Raw genomic sequence first — 22,365 nt, forward strand, 5'->3', positions numbered from 1 at the left:
AGGCCAAGAGACCTCGGGGATCTAGTAGTTTTGGTGTTGCTCCTTCGAGAGGTCAGTTTTAGCACGGCATAGGCCATCCATTCAGGCATGCTCAGTCAGCTCACCTAGTTCATCATGGGCATCGCTAGGCCATGGTTCTCACAGCTCACATTAGGGCCATTCATCAATCAATGCCCTACCAGCCCAAAGTTCGTCTCGTGCTCCATCGGTTCAGGGGTTCTTCCATGCCAATTCCTTCTACTGGTCATTCCGGTGCCAGGGGTTACCTTCAGTCCCTGTTCCCCGCACCAGCGAGTTTTTATGAGTGTGGAGAGTTTGGGCATAAGAGGAGGCAGTGTCCTCGTCTTCTTGAGGGTCCATCTCAATAAAGGGGTCAGCCCTCGACTTCAGCTCCAATTACTTCACCACCCGCTTAGGAAGCTAGGGGTGGGGGTCAGACAGCGAGGGGTCGCCCTAGTGAGGGAGGTTGATCAGGTGGCAATCAGGCCCATTTCTATGCACTCCTAGCCAGACCAGATGTTGTTGCTTCAGATACTATGATTACAGGTATTGTCTTAGTCTGTCATAGAGATGCCTCTGTATTATTTGATCCTGGTTCCACTATTTCATATGTGTCATCATATTTCACTCGTTATCTGGATATGCCTTGTGAGTCTCTTATTTCATCTATTTGTGTATCTACTTCGGTGGGTGATACTATAGTTGTGGAGCGTATATACCAGTTGTGTGTGGTGACTATTGGGGGTCTAGAGACCCGAGTGGATCTATTGTTGCTTTGTATGGTGGACTTTGATGTGATATTGGGCATGGATTGGTTATCTACGTGTTGGGCTATATTGGACTATCATGCTAAGACAGTGATGTTGGCTATGCTTGGTGTGCCCCGGATTGAGTGGCAAGGTTCGACTGATTTTGTCCCCAGTAGGGTGATTTCATTTCTGAAGGCCCAGCTGATGGTTGGGAAGGGTTGTATTTCATACTTAGCCTTTGTGAGGGATGTCAGTGCAAAGACTCCTAGTATTGATTCTATTCCTATTGTGAGGGATTTTCCCAATGTGTTTCCTGCAGACCTGTCGAGCATGCCATCAGACAGGGATATTTATTTTGATATTGATTTGGTGCTGGGCACTCAGCCCATTTCCATTCCACTGTATCGTATGGCACCAAAGGAGTTGAAAGAATTGAAGGAGCAGCTTCAGGAACTCCTTGATAAGGGGTTTATTCGGCCTAGTGTGTTGCCGTGGGGTGCGGCTTTTCTATTTGTGAAGAAAACGGATGGCACAATAAGGATGTACATTGATTACAGGCAGTTGAACAAGTTTACAATTAAGAACAAGTATTCGTTGCCTCACATTCATGATTTATTCGACCAGCTTCAGGGAGCGAGAGTGTTCTCCAAGATTGATCTCCATTCAAGGTATCACCAGTCGAAGATCAGGTACTCGGATATTCTTAAGACAGCTTTCAGGACTAGTTATGGTCATTATGAGTTCCTTGTGATGTCTATTGGGCTGACCAATGCCCCAGCAGTGTTCATGCATTTGATGAACATCGTGTTCCGACCGTATCTCGATTCGTTTGTCATAGTTTTCATTGATGATATTCTGGTGTCTTCGCGTAGTCAAGAGGAGCACGCGGTGCATCTGAGAGTTGTGTTATAGAGATTGAGGGAGGAGAAGCTTTATGTAAAGTTCTACAAGTGTGAGTTTTACCTCAGTTCAATGGCTTTCTTGGGGAACGTTGTGTCCAGTGAGGGTATTTAGGTTGATCCGAAGAAGATAAAGACGGTTCAGAGTTGGCCTAGACCATCTTCAGCCAGAAAGATTCATAGTTTTCTTGGTTTGGCGGTTTATTACCGTTGATTCATTTAGGGATTTTAATCTATTGCATCGCCATTGACCAAATTGACTCAGAAGGGTGCTTTATTCAGGTGTTCGGATGAGTGTGAGGTGAGCTTTCAGAAGCTCAAGACTGCCTTGACCACAACACCAGTATTGGTTTTGCGATCAGCTTTAGGTTTATATACAATGTATTATGATCGTTCGAGAGTGGGCATTGGGTGTGTGTTAATGTAGGAAGGTAGAGTTATGGCTTATGCTTCTCGTCAGTTGAAGCCCCATGAAAAGAACTAACCCATTAATGATCTAGAGTTGGCTGCCATTGTTCACGCGTCGAAGATTTGGAGGCATTATTTGTATGGTGTGTCTTGTGAGGTGTTTACTGATCATCGTAGACTCCAGTGCTTGTTTAATCATAAACAGAAGGATCTCAATTTGAGGCATCAGAGATGGTTGGAGATGCTAAATGATTATGATATTACTATGTTGTACCATCCGGGGAAGGCCAATGTAGTGGCCAATGCTTTAATTAGGAGGGCAGTGAGTATGGGAAGTTTGGCATATATTTCTGTTGGGGAGAGACCTCTTGCAATTGATGTTCAGGCCTTGGCCAATCGGTTCGTGAGGTTGGATATTTCAGAGCCTAGTCGAGTATTGGCTTGTGTGATTTCTCAATCTTATTTATTTGATCGCATCAGAGAGCATCAGTATGATGATCCTCATTTGCTTGTCCTTAAGGACAGAGTTCAACACGACGATGCCAGAGATGTGACTATTGAAGATGATGGAGTGTTGAAGATGCAGGGCCGGATTTGTGTGCCCAATGTAGATGTGCTTCAGGAGTTTATCTTAGAGGAGGCCCATAGATCACGGTATTCCATTCATCCGGGTGCCATAAAGATGTGTTAGGATATGAGACAACATTATTGGCGGAGAAGGATGAAGAAGGATATTGTAGGATTTGTAGCTCGGTGTCTCAATTTTTAGCAGATGAAATATGAGCATCAGAGGTCGGGTGGCTTACTTTAGTAGATGGTTATTCCAGAGTGGAAGTCGGAGCGGATCACCATGGACTTTGTAGTTGGGCTCCCACGGACTTTGAAGAGGTTCGATGTTAGTTGGGTGATTGTGGATCGGCTGACCAAGTCCACGCACTTCATTCCTATTTATACTACCTATTTCTCATAACGGTTAGCTGAGATTTATATCCGAGAGGTTGTTCGCCTGCATGGGGTTCTAGTTTCTATCATTTTAGATAGAGGTACTTAGTTTACTTCATAGTTTTGGAGGCCGTGCAGCGAGAGTTGGGTACTCAGGTTGAGTTGAGCACACCTTTTTACCCTCAGATGAACGGGCAGTCCGAGCATACCATTCAGTTATTGGAGGACATGTTGCGCGCTTGTGTGATTGACTTCGGTGGTTCGTGGGATCCGTTTCTACCGCCCGCAGAGTTTGCATATAATAATAGTTATCAGTCGAATGTTCAGATGGCTCTATACGAGGCTTTATATGGGAGGCGGTGTAGATCTCCAGTTGGTTTGTTTGAGCACGGCGAGGCTAGACTTTTGGGTACAAACTTAGTATAGGATGCTTTGGACAAGGTGAAGGTGATTCAGGAGAGGCTTCGTACAGCGCAGTCGAGACAAAAGAGTTATGCTGACAGGAAGGTTCGTGATGTATCTTATATGTTTGTGAGAAGGTGCTACTAAAGGTTTCACCCATGAAGGGTGTTATGAGATTCTAAAAGAAGGGGAAGTTGAGTCCTCAGTTCATTGGGCCCTTTGATGTGCTTGGGAGGATTGGGAAGGTGGCTTATGAGCTTGCTTTGCCACCTAGTTTGTCGAGTGTGCATCTGGTATTTCATGTTTCTATTCTCCGAAAGTATATTGGAGATCCGTCTCATGTTCTAGATTTCAGCACGATTGAGTTAGAGGGTGATTTGACCTATGATGTGGAGAACAACCATTTTGGAGTGTCAGGTTAAAAAGTTGAGATCAAAAGATATAGCTTCAGTGAAGGTGCAGTGGAGAGGCCGGCCCGTGGAGGAGGCTACCTAGGAGACCGAGTGGGAGATCCAGAGCAAATATCCTCACCTATTTGAGGCTTCAGTTATGTTTCTTGACTCATTCGAGGACGAACGCTTGTTTAAGAGGGGGAGGATGTAACGACCCAACCGATCGTTTCATGAGTTACCGCTCCATTTTCCCTATTTCTGCTTCTTTATGCCTTGTTCAGTCGTATTGAATGGTATCAAGTTGGTTGGTTCGAGTTAGGAATGGCTTTGGTGAGGTTTGAGACACTTAGTCTCTTAAGTTGGTCCTTTAGTTGGAAAAGTCAACCGGAGTTGACTTGTGAGCAAACGATCTCAGAATTTGGTTTTTATGATCCGGATAGCTTCGGGGGGTGATTTGGGACTTAGGAGCGTGACCAGAATGTATTTAGGAGGTCCGGAGTAGATTTAAGCTTCAATTGGCGAAAATGGATTTTTGGCATTTTTTGGTTGATAGCGGAGATTTTGATATAGGAGTCAGAATGGAATTTTGGAAGAGGGAGTAGGTCCGTTGAGTCATTTGTGACGTGTGTACAAAATATTAGGTCATTCGGGCAAGGTTTGATAGATGTTTTGATCAAAAGCGGAATTCGAGGGCCTTGGGGTGATTTCGGATGGTTGGCGGGAGTTTTGGAGTTAGAAAGCTGCAGCTGAAGTGCTGAAGCTCCTGTCATAACCGCAGCTACGGCTTGAGGACCATAGGTGTGGGCCCGCAGAAGCACATTAAGGGTCGTAAATGTGGATATGGGCAAGAGGAGTTGGAATCGCAGATGCGGGTGTTTGAGCACACCTGCGATAGCGCAGGTGCGGAATCTTGATCGCAGGTGCGGTCGTGGGCGGTTAAGTGAATCCCGCAGATGCGCACTTGGGACCGCAGGTGCGAGAATTTGGACCGCAAAGTTGGGGCGGAACATATAAATTTGACCCTTCACGATTTTTAGTGGTTTTTCACCATTTTCATGAGGGTTTGAGCTTGAGAGAGCAATTTGATGAGAGAATTCAAGACGGTTTCGTGGAGGTAAGATTTTTGGACCCTAAACTTGTTTCTATGATGGTTTTCGACTGATTAAGCTTGAAATCTATGGAAAATTAGTAGCAAAATTAGGGGTTGAGGGCTTGAAAATTGGAGACCTTAATCTAGGGATTTGAGGGGTCATTTGTGGTCGGATTTAGTATGTATGAACTCGTGGGAGGATAAGAAGTTTATTGATGTAATTTTTATTGGATTCCAAGATGTGGGCCCGAGGGTCGGGTTTGTGTGGTAATTTAATTATTTTCGCATGGGCTTCGTTCCCTTAGCATATTTTGACGTCATGACTCTGATTTTGGATAGATTCGACGCGAGTTGAGGCCAAGCCGAGAGGCAAGGGCATCGCAGAGTAGTATTTCATCCAGTTTGAGGTAAGTAACCATTGTAAATCTGGACCTGAGGGTATGAAACCCCGGTATTTCGTATTGTTTTGATAAATGAGGTGACGCACATGCTAGGTGACGAGCGTGTGGACGTGCACCGATAGGGATTATTACTTGATCCGTCCCACAATGTAACGACCCGACCGGTCATTTTGAGAATTTTCACGTAGCTCGCAAAATCTCGGGCATGACTAGCCCCGTGTGATGTATTATGATTGATGTAAATAGTCGGTTTTGGTTTTCAGGATAATCGGAATGGATTTTGAAGAACAGTTCTCAGCTTAAAGCTTTAAATTTGAAAGGTTTGACTGTCATGACCCAGATTTCCAACCCTCGGGAGTCGTGATGGCGCCTACTCATAGAAGCTAGGCAAGCCATGAACTTAGAAATCATTAACTCTTTTATTTTAAAACTTCTTACCAATTAGATTAACAAGGAAATAAACAGTTAAATAACAACAAAATATGAGATTTAAGCAGAAGTCTTAAATAAATATAAAACCAGAATGTTTCGAAAGTCAATACCTGCCTCTACCCAGAACCTGGTGTCACAACATCCACGGACTACTAAGAGTACTAAATACAACCATTTGAAAGAAATATAACACTGTTTGTCTTGAATACTTGATATAACAGAATATATAATAAGATAGAGGAGACGCCGGACCTACGGACGCCTGCAAGGCTACCTCGGTGTCTCGGTGGACTGAAGGCTAGCTCCCGAGCTACTGCTACTGATCAAGTGTCGCTCCGATATCTGCACAAAGTGCAGAGTGTAATATCAGCACAACTGACCCCATGTGCTGGTAAATGTCTGGCCAAACCCCGACGAGGTAGTGACGAGGCTAGGACCAGACTCCAGATAAACCTGTGCAGTTATATAATATACAACAGAAACATAAACAGGAAATAACAGTTTTAAAGGGAGGGGGAAACATGCTTCGGGGAAACATATCAATTATATCAGAAACTTAATAAAGTATGGAGAAACACTCGATGTCTACAATCAATGCCATTACAATACTGTTGTGGCGCGCAACCCGATCCCTTATCATTAAACACTATTGCGGCGTGCAACCCGATCCACGTATATAACTGTTGCGGTGTTGCGGCGTGCAACCCAATCCACGTATATAACTGTTGCGGCGTTCAACCCGATCCAATATAATATTTGTTGTGGCGTGCAACCCGATCCACGTATAAAACTGTTTTGGCGTGCAACCCGATCCAATATAATATATGTTGTGGCGTGCAACCCGATCCATATATATAACTATTGCGGTGTGCAACCCGATCCAATATAAATTCTGTTGTGGCGTGCAACCCGATCTACATATATAACTGTTGCGGCGTGCAACCCGATCCAATATACAGTCAACAATAATCATAATTAACCGTCCTGACAAGGGATCAACAATAAACTACAATATCCCGGCAAGGGAACTCCACAGTACAAGTATATACGTCCCGACAAGGGAGAAACAGCTATAACCAAACTTGTTTCAACACCTAACTATCTCAACTATAACTGAACTAGTTTCAACATAACTACCTCAGCTATAACTAAACTTGTTACAATACCTAACACGAAGAATCATCAACCTAAACGCCCGTAGTATCAATTAAGAACACATGCAAGGAAACCTTAACTCTACAATAGCCCTGCAAGGGGTAACATAATGATCTCTTCTCTTTCTTACTTTTACTTCACAATTCACTTCACAACTCGAGCCAATGCTCTAGAGTTTCGATTATCACTTACACTTTCACATTTCGTTATACAATTGGAGCCAATGCTCCTCAATGTTCATAGGTCACAACTCTTTCCACAACTTTATACAACAAATAAAAGTCTTCTCCAAGGCATGAATAACGCAACGAGATCATGAAAATCACAAGATAAGACTCACGGTCATGCTTGACACCAATACATAGATACTCGTCACCATGCCTATACGTCGTACTCAATAAGAAACAAATAGCAAATAAGACAGAACGCCTAATCCCTCAAGCTAAGGTTAGACCAAACACTTACCTCGATTCTTCGAACACTACTCAAGGTTCAATTATAGCTTTACCCCTTGATTCCACCGCCAATTCGCTCGTATCTAGTCACAAATTACTTAATTACATCAATAAACAATAAATGAGTCAACCCCAATGCATGAAAATGAGTTTTCCAAAGTTTTAACCAAAATGTCAAAAATCGCCCCCGGGCCCACATGGTCAAAACCTGAGGTTCGAACCAAAAACCTATTACCCATTCCCCCACGAACCCAAATATATGATTTGTTTTGAAATCAGACCTCAAATCGAGGTCCAAATACCCAATTTTTGAAAAACCTAGGTTCTACTCAAAACACCCAATTTCTCCAATGAAAATCATTGATTTGAAGTTGAAATCATGTTAAAAGATCTTAATGATTGAAGAAACCTTGTTAAAAACGACTTACAATTGATTTAGAAAAGAAAGGTTATTTGAAAAATCACCTCTTATGTTTTTGGGGTTTTGAAAAATGAAAAATGACTGAAAATCCCATCTATTTATACCCCTCTCAGACCCCCCTATGCGAACTGCACAAAATGAACTGCAGCCGCACAAGCCTTCCTGAAGTGTTGCGGTCCAGTACCTTATGCGGACCGCATGAAATGGACCGCGGCTGCACAGGTCTCCACCGCGCTTCGCACGCAACCGACCGCAGACCGCACTGCAGTGCCTTGTACGGACCGCACAAAGCTAACCGCGGTCGTACAGCCTTCACCGTGCACCGCACAAGGTCGACCGTGGATCGCACTGGTGGGGTTCAGAGACTTGCAATTTTTTTTTGGTTTTAAACCTAAAACATCCTGAAACTCACCCGAGCCCTCGGAACCCCAAACCAAGCACACGTACTAACTCAACATCATCATACGAACTTATCCGTGCGATCAAATCGCAGAATAACCTCGATAACAATGGATCAAACCTCAAATTCAAGAACTATTTCTCAAACTTCATCAAGTATCAAATTTCGCAATTTAGGTCCAAATCACGTCAAACGATGACCGTTTTCAACCAAACTTTACAGAAATGACTTAAACCATGTATAAGACATGTACCGGGCGATGTAACCAAAATACGTGCCCGATACTATCATGTTCTAATCAAATTTCATTTTAAATTTCTTTAAACAATTTCAGAAAACAATTTTCTTTGAAAATTCATTTCTCGGGCTCGGGACATCGGAATTCGATTTCCGGGACCGTCAGATCACGGGTCTGGGTATGTTTACCCAAAATGTTGACCGAAGCCAACTTAGCTCATTCTATAATCAAAACTTATCATTTTTCACAGATTATCATATTTAAGCTTTCCGGCTATGCGCCCGGACTGCGAATGCAACTCGAGGTGACTCTAAATGAGGTTTTCAAGGCCTCAGAACACGGAGGTTTCGTTTTAAAACAAGTAAAGGTCATCACATTCTCCACCTCTAAAACAACCGTTTGTCCTCGAACGGACAGAAGAAGGAAGTACCTGAGTTGAGGAAAGGATGGGGATAACGGCTCCGCATATCGGACTCGGACTCCCAGGTTAATGCTTCAGGAGGCTGACCTCTCCATTGAACACGAACAGAAGGAAAATTCTTCGACCTCAACTGATGAACCTGCTGGTCTAGAATAGCTACCGGCTCCTCCTCATAAGACAAGTCCTTGTCCAACTGGACAGTGCTGAAATCTAACACGTGAGATGGATCGCCGTGATATTTTCGAAGCATAGACACATGAAACACGGGATGCACGACTGATAAGCTCGGCGACAATGCGAGTCTATAAGCCACCTCTCACACTCGATCAAGAATCTCAAACGGGCCAATGAACTTAGGGCTAAGCTTGACCTTCTTCCCAAATCTCATCACGCCCTTCATAGGCGACACTCAAAGCAATACCCGCTCACCTGAATGCCAAATCTCGAACCTTGCGGTCGGTACAACTCTTTTTCCTGGACTGAGCTGTACGAAGCCTATCCTGAATAATCCTGACCTTGTCCAAGGCATCCTGAACCAGATCCGTAAACAACAATCGAGCCTCTCCTGGCTCAAACCATCCAACCGCAGATCGACACCGCCTACCATATAATGCCTTATAAGGAGCCATATGGATACTCGACTGGTAACTGTTGTTGTAGGCAAACTCTGCTAAAGGCAAAAACTAATCCCACGAGCCTCCAAAGTCAATGACACAAGCTCGGAGCATATCCTCCAACATCTGAATATTTCGCTCGGACTGCCCATCCATCTCAGGATGAAATGCTGTACTCAACTCAACCTAGGTGCCCAACTCTCGCTGAACTACCCTCCAGAAACGCGAGGTAAAATACGTACCTCGGTCCGAAATGATAGATACTGGCACACCATGAAGACGAACAATCTCCCGGATATAGATCTTAGCTAATCTCTTGGATGAATATGAGACTGCCACAGGAATGAAATGCGCTGACTTGGTCGGCCTATCAACAATGACCCATACTGCGTCGAACTTCTTCCGAGTATGCGGGAGTCCAGTAATGAAGTCCATAGTGATCCGCTCCCACTTCCACTCGAGAAGCTCAATCCTTTAAAATAACTCACCAGGCCTCTAATGCTCGTACTTGACCTACTGACAATTCAAACAACAAGCCACATATGCTACGATATCCTTCCTCATTCTACGCCACCAATAATGCTGCCGCAAATCCTGATACATCTTTGCGGTGCCCGGATGAATAGAGTATCGGGAGCTATGGGCCTCCTCTAAAATCAACTCCCGAAGTCCATCCACATTTGGCACACACACTCGACCTTGCAATCTCAAAACTCCGTCATCATCTAGGGTAACCTGCTTGGAACCTCCGCACTGCACCGTGTCTCTAAGGATGCACAAATGGGGTTCATCATACTACCGATCACGGATACGCTCCAATAAAGAAGAACAAGCGATTGTGCAAGCTAATACCCGACTAGGCTTAGAAATATCTAACCTCATGAACCAGTTGGCCAAGGCCTGAACATCCAAAGCAAGCGGCCTCTCACTGATCGGAATATAAGCAAAGCTGCCCATACTGGCTGACTTCCTACTCAAGGCATCGACCACCACATTGGGCTTTCCCGGGTGATATAAGATAGCAATATCATAATTCTTCAACAACTCCAACCACCTCCTCTGCCTCAAATTCAACTCCTTATGCTTGAACAAATACTGAAGACTCATGTGATCCATGAACACATCACATGCCACACCATACAGATAATGCCTCCAAATCTTCAATGCGTGAACTATGGCTGCCAACTCTAAATCATGAACTGGATAGATCTTCTCATGAATCTTCAACTACCGCGAAGCATAGGCAATGACCTTGCCATCCTGCATCAATACTGCACCAAGCCCAATATGGGAAGCATCAAAAATTGTATAAGTCCCTGATCCTGTGGGCAATACCAACACCAGTACTGTAGTCAGAGCTGTCTTGAGCTTCTGAAAGATCGACTTACACTCGTCCGACCATCTGAACTGGGCACCCTTATGGGTCGACCTAGTCATCGGAGTTGCAATAGATGAAAACCCCTCCACGAACCGACGATAGTAGCCTACCAATCCCAAGAAACTCCAAATCTCTGTAGCTGACGCTGGTCTAGGCCAGTTCTTGACTACCTCAATTTTCTTCGGATCAACCTGAATACCCTCTGCGGACACAACATGACCCAGGAATGCAACTAAACTCAACCAGAAGTCACACTTCGAGAATTTAGCATATAACTGACTATCCCTCAAGGTCTGAAGAACCACTCTAAGATGTTGCTCGTGCTCCTCCTGGCTGCGGGAGTATACCAAAATATCATTAATGAATACTATCACGAACAAGTTCAAATAAGGCCTGAACACTCGGTTCATCAAATCCATAAAATCTGCGGGAGCATTTGTCAACCCGAATGACATGACCAAGAACTCATAATGCTCGTACCGAGTGCGGAAAGCTATCTTAGGGATATCAGATGCTCTAATCCTCAACTGATGGTAGCTAGATCTCAAGTCAATCTTCGAAAATACCATGGCACCCTAAAGCTGATCAAACAAATCATCAATCTTCCACAATGGATACTTATTCTTGATTGTAACACTGCCGGTAATCAATACACATTCTCATCGACCCATCCTTCTTCTTAACAAACAACACTGGCGCACCCCAAGGCGAAACACTGGGCCTAATGAAACCCTTCTCAAGCAAGTCTTGCAACTGTTCCTTCATCTTTTTCAACTCAGGCGGGGCCATACAATACAGCGGGATAGAAATGGGCCGAGTTCCCAGAGCCAAATCAATGCAAAAATCAATATCCTTATCGGGTGGCATACCCGGCAAGTCTGAAGGGAATACCTCAGGAAACTCACAAACAACGGACATAGAATCAATAGAGGGAACCTCAGTACTAGATTCATGAACATCCGCCAAATAGGCCAAACACCCCTTCTCGACCATGCGCCGAGCCTTCACATAAGAGATAACACTAAGGGTAGAATGACCAGGAGTCCCTCTGCACTCTAAACGAGGCATACCCGGTAAAGCTAAGGCCACAGTCTTGGCATGACAGTCCAAGATAGTGTGGTAAGGTGATAACCAGTCCATTCCCAATATAACATCAAAATTGACCATATCTAGAAACAACAAATCCACACGAGTCTCAAGACCCCCAATTACCACAATACAAGAACGATGGACTCGATCTACTACAATAGAATCACCCACCGGTGTAGACACATAAATAGGAGCACTCACTCAATCACTAGGCATAATCAGATACAATGCAAAATAAGATGACACATACGAGTATGTAGACCCTAGATCAAATAACACTGAAGAATCTCTATTACAAACCAGAATAGTACATGTGATAACCACATCTGAAGCCTCAACCTCGGGCCTGGATGGAAGACCATAACATCGGGGCTGGGCCCCACCACCCTGGGCTCCATCTCTAGGACGGTCTACAGCTGGCTGGCCTCCACCTCTAGTGGCCTGAGCTCCACCTCTAAATCCTCTACCTCCACCTCTAGCACCTCTACCCCCACCTCTAGCTGGCTGGATGGTCTGTGGAACACCTGGTGCCTGGACCATAGTACGGGAACCTTGTTACTGCGACTGAGTACCCACCAACCTCGAACAAGTCCTCCTGATATGACCATACTCACCACACTCAAAACATCTACCTAAGTGCTATGGCTGAGGAAACTGAGACTAACCTGGCAACCCGAATGACCACCCCGAACACTCTGGAGCGGCGGTGCACTAATAGGAGCTGGTGGTGCACTGTAGGACTATTCATCGGGATACTGCATTTGTAGACCACGACTACCTGAAGCGCTGTGAGAGACCTGAAGAGCTGACTAAAAGGGCCTAGAAGGATGGCCTCTACCATGTGAATCCCTGCCTCAAGACAAGACACCACTGAATCTACCTGAATGACGGGGCCTCGTATCCGACCCATGACCACCTTCCTATGACAGGACCATCTCCACTTTACGGGCCACATTGGCCGCCTCCTGAAAGGTGATCTCACTCCTAGCCTCCCTAACCATCTGAAGGCGAATTGGCTGAATAATACCATCAATAAACCTCCTCACCCTCTATCTCCATAGGAAGTATGACAAGAGCATGGAGAGCTACGTCGATGAACCTAGTCTCAAACTAGGTAACCGTCATGAAACCCTGCTGAAGGTGCTCAAGCTGCCTCCGATAAGCCTCTCGCTGAGTAATAGGGAGAAACTTCACCAGAAATAGCTGTGTGAACTGCTCCCAAGTCAAGGCTGGTGATCCGACTGGTCTAGCTAAGCAATAATTCCTCCACCAAGTCTTGGCAGATCCAAACAAGCAAAATGTAGCAAATCGACCCCATTGGTCTCAATACTACCCATATTCCTGAGAACCTCGTGGCAGTTGTCTAGATAATCCTGGGGATCCTCAGTAGATGCACCGCTGAAAGTGGAAGTGAAGAGCTTGGTGAACCTATCCGGCCTCCACAAAGCATCGGCAGACATAGTCGCTCCATCATCGGTCTAGGCTACCATACCCGACTGAACTGCTCCAATTGGCTGAACCACTGGAGTCTGAATCTGAGGAGCTACCTGCTCCGGAGTGCGAGTAGCAGGAGTCTAGGCCCCTCCTCCATCCTGAGAGACGGCTGGTGCTACAGGAAGTAAGCCCGCTCGGGTGACACTCTCCATGAGGTCCACTAATTGGAAGAGAGCATCCTGAAGGTCTGGGGTAGCAATAAACCCATCTAGGACCTGAGCTGGGCCCACCGGAGCTGCTGGAGCCGGAACCTCATCGTCAAAGACAACCTGAGGCTCCGCTACTGGGGCTGCTGCTCGGGGTTGAGCTCTACCCCTACCTCTCCTCTGGCGCGGCCTTGGCCTCGCCCTTTGCCCTTCGTGGGAGCTACTGCTAGGGGCTCGGGCTGCTGAGCGGTAGATGAGGAAGTGTGTGTTCTCGCCATCTATGAAAGAATAGAGTAGAAGTTCAATTAGCATTGAGAAACAAAACCGCACAGTTAGAAAGAACAAATGTAAGATTTTCCTAACTTTTTAGCCTCTAGGCGATAAATATAGACGTCTCTGTATCGATACCTCAGACTCTACTGAGCTTGTCTGTGAATTATGAGACCTATGTAACCTAGAGCTCTAATACGAACTTGTCACGACCCAGATTTCCCACCCTCGGGAGTCGTGATGGCGCCTACTCGTAGAAGCTAGGCAAGCCATGAACTTAGAAATCATTAACTCCTTTATTTTAAAACTTCTTACCAATTAGATTAACAAGGAAATAAACAGTTAAATAACAGCGGAATATGAGATTTAAGAGGAAATCTTAAATAAATATAAAACTAGAATGTTTCAAAAGTCAATACCTGTCACTACCCAGAACCTGGTGTCACAACATCCACGGACTACTAAGAGTACTAAATACAACTGTTTGAAAGAAATATAACATTGTTTGTCTTGAATACTTGAGATAACAAAATATATAATAAGATAGAGGAGACGTCGGGCCTGCGGATGCCTGCAAGGCTACCTCGGTATCTTGGTGGACTGAAGGCTGGCTCTCGAGCTACTGCTGCTTATCAAGTGCCGCTCCGATATTTACACAGAGTGTATAGTGTAGTATCAGCACAACCGACCCATGTGCTGGTAAGTGTCTGGCCTAACCCCGGCGAGGTAGTGACGAGGCTAGGACCAAACTCCAGATAAACCTGTGCAGTTATATAATATACAGCAGAAATATAAACAGGAAATAACAGTTTTAAAGGAATGGAGAAACATGCTTCGGGGAAGCATATCAATTCTATCAGAAACTTAATAAAGTATGGAGAAACACTCAATGTCTACAATCAAAACCATAACAATACTGTTGCGACGTGCAACCCGATCCCTTATCATTTAACACTGTTGCGGCATGCAACCTGATCCACGTATATAACTATTGCGGCGTGCAACCCGTCTAATATAATATCTGTTGCGGCGTGCAACCAGATCCACATATATAACTGTTGCGGCGTGCAACCCGATCCAATATAATATCAGTTGCAGCGTGTAACCCGATCCATATGTATAACTGTTGCGGCGTGCAACTCGATCCAATATAATATCTGTTGCGGCGTGCAACCCGATCCACATATATAAATGTTGCGGCATACAACCCTATCCAATATACAGTCAACAATATTCATAATTAACCATCTCGGCAAGACATCAACAATATACTATACTATCCCAGCAAGGGAACTCCATAGTACAAGTATATATGTCCCGGCAAGGGAGAAACAACCATAAGAAATCTTGTTCCAACACCTAACTATCTCAACTATAACTCAACTAGTTTCAACATCTAACTACCTCAGCTATAACTAAACTTGTTACAACACCTACCATGAAGAATCATCAACCTAAACATCCGTAGTATCAATTAAGAACACAATGCAAGGAAACCTCAACTCTACAATAGCCCGGAAAAGGATAACATAATGATCTCTTCTCTTTATCACTTTTACTTCACAATTCACTTCATAACTCGAGCCAATGCTTTAGAGTTTCGATTATCACTTGCACTTTCACAATTCGTTATACAATTTGCGCCAACGCTCCTCAATGTTCATAGGTCACAACTCTTTCCACAACAAATAGAGGTCTTCACTAAGGCATGAATAACACAACGAGATCATGAAAATCACAAGATAAGACTCACGGTCATGCTTGACACCAACGCATAGATACTCGTCACCATGTCTATACATCATACTCAACAAGAAACAAATAGCAAATAAGACACAACTCCTAATCCCTCAAGTTAAGGTTGGACCAAACACTTACCTCGATGCATCGAACACAACTCAAGCTTCAATTATAGCTTTACCCCTTGATTCCACCGCCAATTCGCTCGTATCTTGTCACAACTTACTTAATTACATCAATAAATGCTAAATGAATCAACCCCAATGCATGAAAATGAGTTTTCCAAAGTTTTACCCAAAAAGTCAAAAATCGCCCCAGGGCCCACATGGTCAAAACTTGAGGTTCGAACCAAAACCCGATTACTCATTCCCCCACGAACCCAAATATATGATATTTTTTTAAATCCGACCTCAAATCGAGGTCCAAATCCCCAATTTTTGAAAAACCTAGGTTCTACCCAAAACACCCAATTTTCCCCATGAAAATCATTGCTTTGAAGTTGAAATCATGTTAAAAGATATTAATGATTGAAGAAAACTAGTTAAAAATGACTTACAATTGATTTGGAGAAGAAAGGTTGTTTGAAAAATGTCATGCCCCAAAACCGAGGAGCGCGACCGACGCTCAACCGAGTAAACCCGACTTAGCTACCCTGTTAGGTTTCATTCTACCCAAACTAATTTATGAATAAGGAGGATATGGACTCCATTAATCATACTTTATAAATATTTCATTAACAACTTCCATTTTGTTTTCATTAGCCATTTCAACCGTAGTATCCAAAATGTTAAATGTTTTTTAGATATGAAGGAAAACATATTTGCCAAATACCAATATTTCTAATTTAATTCCCAATACCAAACACCACCCACAACTGTCTACGGAGCCTCTAAATACAACTGAAGAACAATATGTAAATGCCTGAAACAAGGCTCCGGCTATAGCTCTAAATATAAAGTACATGATAAACAACGGTACAAGACCCCGAAATGTATTGGGGCTCACCAAATCAGCTAAAAGGAAGATGCGTCACTAGCCGCGACCAACACTGCCTGCTATGGAACCACCTACATCTATTTAAAGATATAGCGCCCCCGGAAAAAGGGACGTTAGCGCCGTAGAATAGCACTAGTATGTATAACTAAACACATCTAGTTAGAAAGAAATTTCATACAAGAATAAAGAGGAAATCACTACAAGAAAACTGGCCTTTAGAGACGAGAAAAATGGTCCTAAAAAGTTCAATTCTGGTCTCAAAAGATTAGTAAGGATCAGTAAAATCTGGTCACCACCGGTCGCTATAGACTCCGTCGCTAAAAGGCAATAAAGACGACTGTAGTGGCTGGCCGTTAATGAGTTTTTCCGACTAGCACTATTAAGGTCATTAAAACACGTTTAGGGACCATATTTCTGGTCCTTAGACAAAGACTCATCTGGCGCCTAAATATATTTAGTGACCAAAAATTATGGTCCTTAAAGATCTTTAAGGACTAAAAGTCTATTTGCTAATTCTCTAATATCCAATTTATATTTGAAACAAAAATAATTAGTTTAATACAGACAAAATTATCAGTAACATCAAGTTTTCATATATGCATATTAAGAATAATCATACAGACCTAAAGATTTTATTAACATGTCAAATACAAGGAGGGGGACATATACCTTACCTCCTACATATTTCTGAATTTAGACTATATATAGTATAACCATCTAAATATTCTCGCTATACCAGTATGTCTAATACACTCCAAAGTGAGTAATTCAACTAATATAAGTTGAAAAAATCAGTTTGAAGGCAAAAATTAGATCAATCGACAACTAACTGTAAATGAATAACTCAGTTCTGTAGCAATAAGGAAAAAGAATTGGACAAATTGTGTATTAGCTTTTGTCTGCAAGAAAAATATCTGGTATAAGAGGCCGGTTCTGTTGTTGTGGTTTGATCCCCTTCAGCCAAGTCTTTTTTTTTTCTACCATGAAACTGTCTTGATTTTATATTCAACAAATCTTTATTTTTGCATCCATTATGCCCTGAAAACTTCACTTGGTATCAATCTCAACTTTTGTTAAAACTGAGTACGTCAAGCCGTTGAACTAAATGGAGATTGAATCTCTACAGCAATGTCTAAAACTGTGCACAGCTGAAACAAGCTAAAGTTAAACACTATCAAGCTGCTAGACTTCAATTGCATTAATATTCAAACTCTACCCTAATATTTTAGCTTAGTACCTCTGGGCGCAGTTGTTAAACTCTGTACAACCTCTAATGGAGCAATTTCTGCTAGTGTAGCATCTTCATATGGACTCTATTAGTCGAAAAAAATTATTGTTGATGGTATTCTTCGTATCTTCATTAAGGTTAAAATATTTTGCACTTTGTGTTCAACTTCTTGCTATTTGAATATACTTGGTCCTTCACCTTGTACCTGCAGATATTAACACCATATTAGAATAACATATAAGTACCTGCAATGTCCAAATTATCCATTTCTCCAGCAAGAACACATTTAACTTACCAAGAATTAGCCACATATTTACTATCTTTTAAAGCAGCATGTTCATATCATTCAAGGAAGTAATTTCCTTACATAGAGAATCATATAAATGAAATCAAGATATTCTGAACAATGACATAGCAGCTCAAACAGAGAAAAGGATTTCTTTTCTACTACTGCTCAAATACTACACTACCTAACTACTAATTTAGTAATTTATGATAAATGAGGTATATAACTTATTCACAAACTTTAATATCACTCAAGTCATGACAAATAACAGTATTCTACACTTTAATGATATTATTTTGGGGGGAAAAGGTACAGTTGCTCAGCCTAATTTAACTACATACTCATATGTTCGCTCCTAATATTCCCCAAGAAGTCAAAAGAGTCAAACAAGATGAAGGATAACAATAGCTAATCCTGAAATGTAGCAATTGATATCGAAAAATATATTAGCAACCAAGATCATGATTTCATTAGCAGCTAAGAAATATAACTAAAGATACACCAAATACATACTTACATGATCCAAGGAAAAAATAGTGAAACTAAGAATTTCTACATAACTTAGCACCAACGAGATTTCCTTCACAAGAATATTATACATTTCTATCGATAGAAGATGATAATAATCCCGAGATAACGCAAATGTTAAATCTAAGATGAGAAAATAGGTACAAGTTAACTCAAAGGGAATATCGTGGTCAAACACAAAGAATATTTTAACCAACTGATCAAACATAACCCTCACAATTAGAACAAAATATAATATAGTATATTATTTTTACGAAGAAAAATCAAAAGAAATCATAACTCAATAAGGGACCCTCTAATTCTGCTGTCTACTCAACTACTTAGAGATATAAACAATTAATTGTACATGATCAATTTTATATACTGTGCTACATCTTTTTATAGCCCCTGGAAAATAATCTCATTCTTGGTACAAGTTTTGAAGTTCAAAATTACTAATTTAATTACTAACACCCTTATTTCACTACATAAATTATATAATATTCTTTTATCTTGTCGCTTTACTAGTACCCATCACATTTAACACCGTAAAAAGTAAACAAATATCCGCTTGAGACCCTTTCAAAATTATTATATCATAAATTGATATTGACATTTAAAATTCAAATTCATGAAACAGTATCCTTATCATTACATTTGGATTCACTAAGACGTTAGGTTTGATAATATGTAACAACTCATATGGAATTTATACATTGACAGTAAAGAGCGAAAAAGAATAAAACAAGGAAATAACCAAAAAAATTAAAATTTAACAAACAAAAAATAAAACTTTGTAATCACACTATAACGTCATAAAAAATATCTGGGAATGAAATCACTATCTCGTTGTCAATAATGAGAAAAAATTTACTTCACTGGACAAAGTTTATTGAGGAATCCCAAAATATTTCTGGAGTTCAAGCCCTAGCTAGACCTGTTGTAACTTTTGGAGAAGAATCGAACCAAACATTAAAAAATAACCAGATAAATCATTATAATTCGTATATAAAAGAATAATTTTTGACATACCCAAAATCAGCCCACAAGCTTGTGCCAGATTTAGGAACAACGCAATATTCGGCAACAGCTATGCAGTAGGAAGAACATCCATACTCAGTCCAACGGCTACCCATGTCTCTTCAACAATAGAAGAAGAAATCGGTAGAAGGAAATCTTAAGAGATGATGATTTTGGTGACTCCACGATACATTCTTCTAATAAACTCTTGGGCAATCTCCCTCAGATTCAATGGTGGTATCATTCACTCTTTACTGCTTCAAAAATCATGAATTTCTCATATTGAGATTAAGACATAGAATGGAAATTAACTCCCTATCTTGAGCTCTACTACACGATCTAGAGTATTAAAGAAGGGTGAAATTCCTAAATGTCCGAATAGCCTCCAACTTATAGATGTGGTCGACTCCACACCGATAAGAAGGACTCTACTAGACACGGCTCCGTGACATCCTAGGATACTTTAAAACCTTAGGCTCTGATACCAACTTTGTCACGCCCCAAAACCGAGGAGCACCTGACCGACGCTCAACCGAGTAAACCCGACTGTGCAAGCCTGTTAGGTTTCATTCTACCCAAACTAATTTATGAATAAGAAGGAGATGGACTCCATTAATCATACTTTATAAATATTCCATTAACGACTTTCATTTTGTTTTCATTAGCCATTTCAACCATAGTATCCAAAATGTTAAATTTTTTATAGATATGAAGGAAAACATATTTGCCAAATACCAATATTTCTAATTTAATTCCCAATACCAAATACCACCCACAACTGGCTATGGAGCCTCTAAATACAACTGAAGAATAATATATAAATGCCGGAAACAAGGCTCCGGCTATAGCTCTAAATACAAAGTACATGATAAACAACGGTACAGGACCCCTAAATGAAGTGGGTCTCACCAAATCAGCTGAAAGGAAGATGCGTCACTAGCGGCGACCAACACTGCCTGCTATGGAACCACCTACATCTATTTAAAGATATAGCGCCCCCGGCAAAAGGGACGTTAGTGCCGTCGAATAGCACTAGTATGTATAACTAAACACCATCTAGTTAGGAAGAACTTTCATACAAGAATAAAGAGGAGATCACTACAAGAAAACTGGCCTTTAGAGATGAGAAAAATGGTCCTAAAAATACCAATTCTGGTCTCAAAAGATCAGTAGGGACCAGTAAAATCTGGTCACCACCGGTCGTTATAGACTCCGTCGCTAAAAGGCAATAAGGACGACTTAGTGACTGGTCGTTAATTAGTTTTACCGACTAGCACTATTCTGGTCTCTAAAACACGTTTAGGGACCATATTTCTGGCCTTAGACAAAGACTCATCTGGCGTCTAAATATATTTATTGACCAAAAATTATTGCCCTTAAATATCTCAAAGGACTAAAAGTCTATTTGCTAATTCTCTAATATCCAATTTATTACCAGAATATTATACAATTTGAAACAAAAATAATTAGTTTAATACAGACAAAATTATCAATAACATCAAGCTTTCATATATGCATATTAAGATTAATCATACAGACATATAGATTTTATTAACATGTCAAATACAAGGAAGGGGACATATACCTTACCTCCTACATATTTCTGAATTTAGACTTTACATAGTATAACCATCTAAATATTCACGCTATACCAGTCTATCTAATACACTCCAAAGTGAGTAATTCAACTAATATAAGTTGAAAAAATCAGTTTGAAGGCAAAAATTAGATCAACCGACAACTAACTGTAAATGAATAACTCAATTTTGTAGCAATAAGGAAAAAGAATTGGACAAATTGTGTATTAGCTTTTGTCTGCAGGAAAAATATCTGGTATAAGAGGCTGGTTCTGTTGTTGTGGTTTGATCTCCTTCAGCCAAGTCTTTTTTTTTCTACCATGAAACTGTCTTGATTTTATATTCAACAAATCTTTATTTTTGCATCCACTATGCCTTGAAAACTTCACTTGGTATCAATTTAAACTTATGTTAAAACTGAGTACGTCAAGCCGTTGAACTAAATGGAGATTGAATCTCTACAACAATGTCTAAAACTGTGCACAGCTGAAACAAGCTAAAGTTAAACACTACCAAGCTGCTAGCCTTTAATTGCATTAATTTTCAAACTCTACCCTAATATTTCAGCTTAGTACCTCTGGACGCAGTTGTTAAACTCTGTACAACCTCTGAGGGAGCAATTTCTGCTAGTGTAGCATCTTCATATGGACTCTATTAGTCGAAAAAAATTATTGTTGATGGTATTCTTCGTATCTACATTAAGGTTAAAATTTTTTGCACTTTGTGTTCAACTTCTTGCTATTTGAATATACTTGGTCCTTCACCTTGTACCTGCAGATATTAACACCACATCAGAATAACATATAAGTACCTGCAATGTCCTAATTATCCATTTCTCCAGCAAGAACACATTTAACTTACCAAGAATTAGCCACATATTTACTATCTTTTAAAGCAGCATATTCATATCCTTCAAGGAAGTAATTTCCTTACATAGAGAATTATATAAATGAAATCAAGATATTCTGAACAATGACATAGAAGCTCAAACAGAGAAAAGGATTTCTTTTCTACCACTGCTCAAATACTACACTACCTAACTACTAATTTAGTAATTTATGATAAATGAGGTATATAACTTATTCACAAATTTTGATATCACTCAAGTCATGACAAATAACAGTATTCTACACTTTAATGATATTATTTTAGGGGAAAAAGGTACAGTTGCTCAGCCTAATTTAACTACATACTCATATGTTTGCTCCTAATATT

At 41.3% G+C, this 22,365-nt stretch overlaps 1 protein-coding gene across 1 annotated transcript in view; it reads left to right on the plus strand.

Annotated features, from left to right (window-relative positions):
• The first annotated feature begins 1,157 nt into the window (after positions 1-1,157).
• Positions 1,158-22,365, plus strand: part of LOC138872922 (uncharacterized) — a 44,961-nt gene continuing 23,753 nt past the window's right edge. The window contains exons 1-3 of the mRNA XM_070151342.1: positions 1,158-1,438; positions 2,234-2,378; positions 2,577-2,710. Coding sequence (XP_070007443.1) covers positions 1,158-1,438; positions 2,234-2,378; positions 2,577-2,710 — 560 coding nt within the window. The remainder of the gene's footprint in view (positions 1,439-2,233; positions 2,379-2,576; positions 2,711-22,365) is intronic.

This window comes from Nicotiana sylvestris, chromosome 7, assembly GCF_000393655.2.
Source record: "Nicotiana sylvestris chromosome 7, ASM39365v2, whole genome shotgun sequence".
NCBI lineage: Eukaryota > Viridiplantae > Streptophyta > Magnoliopsida > Solanales > Solanaceae > Nicotiana > Nicotiana sylvestris.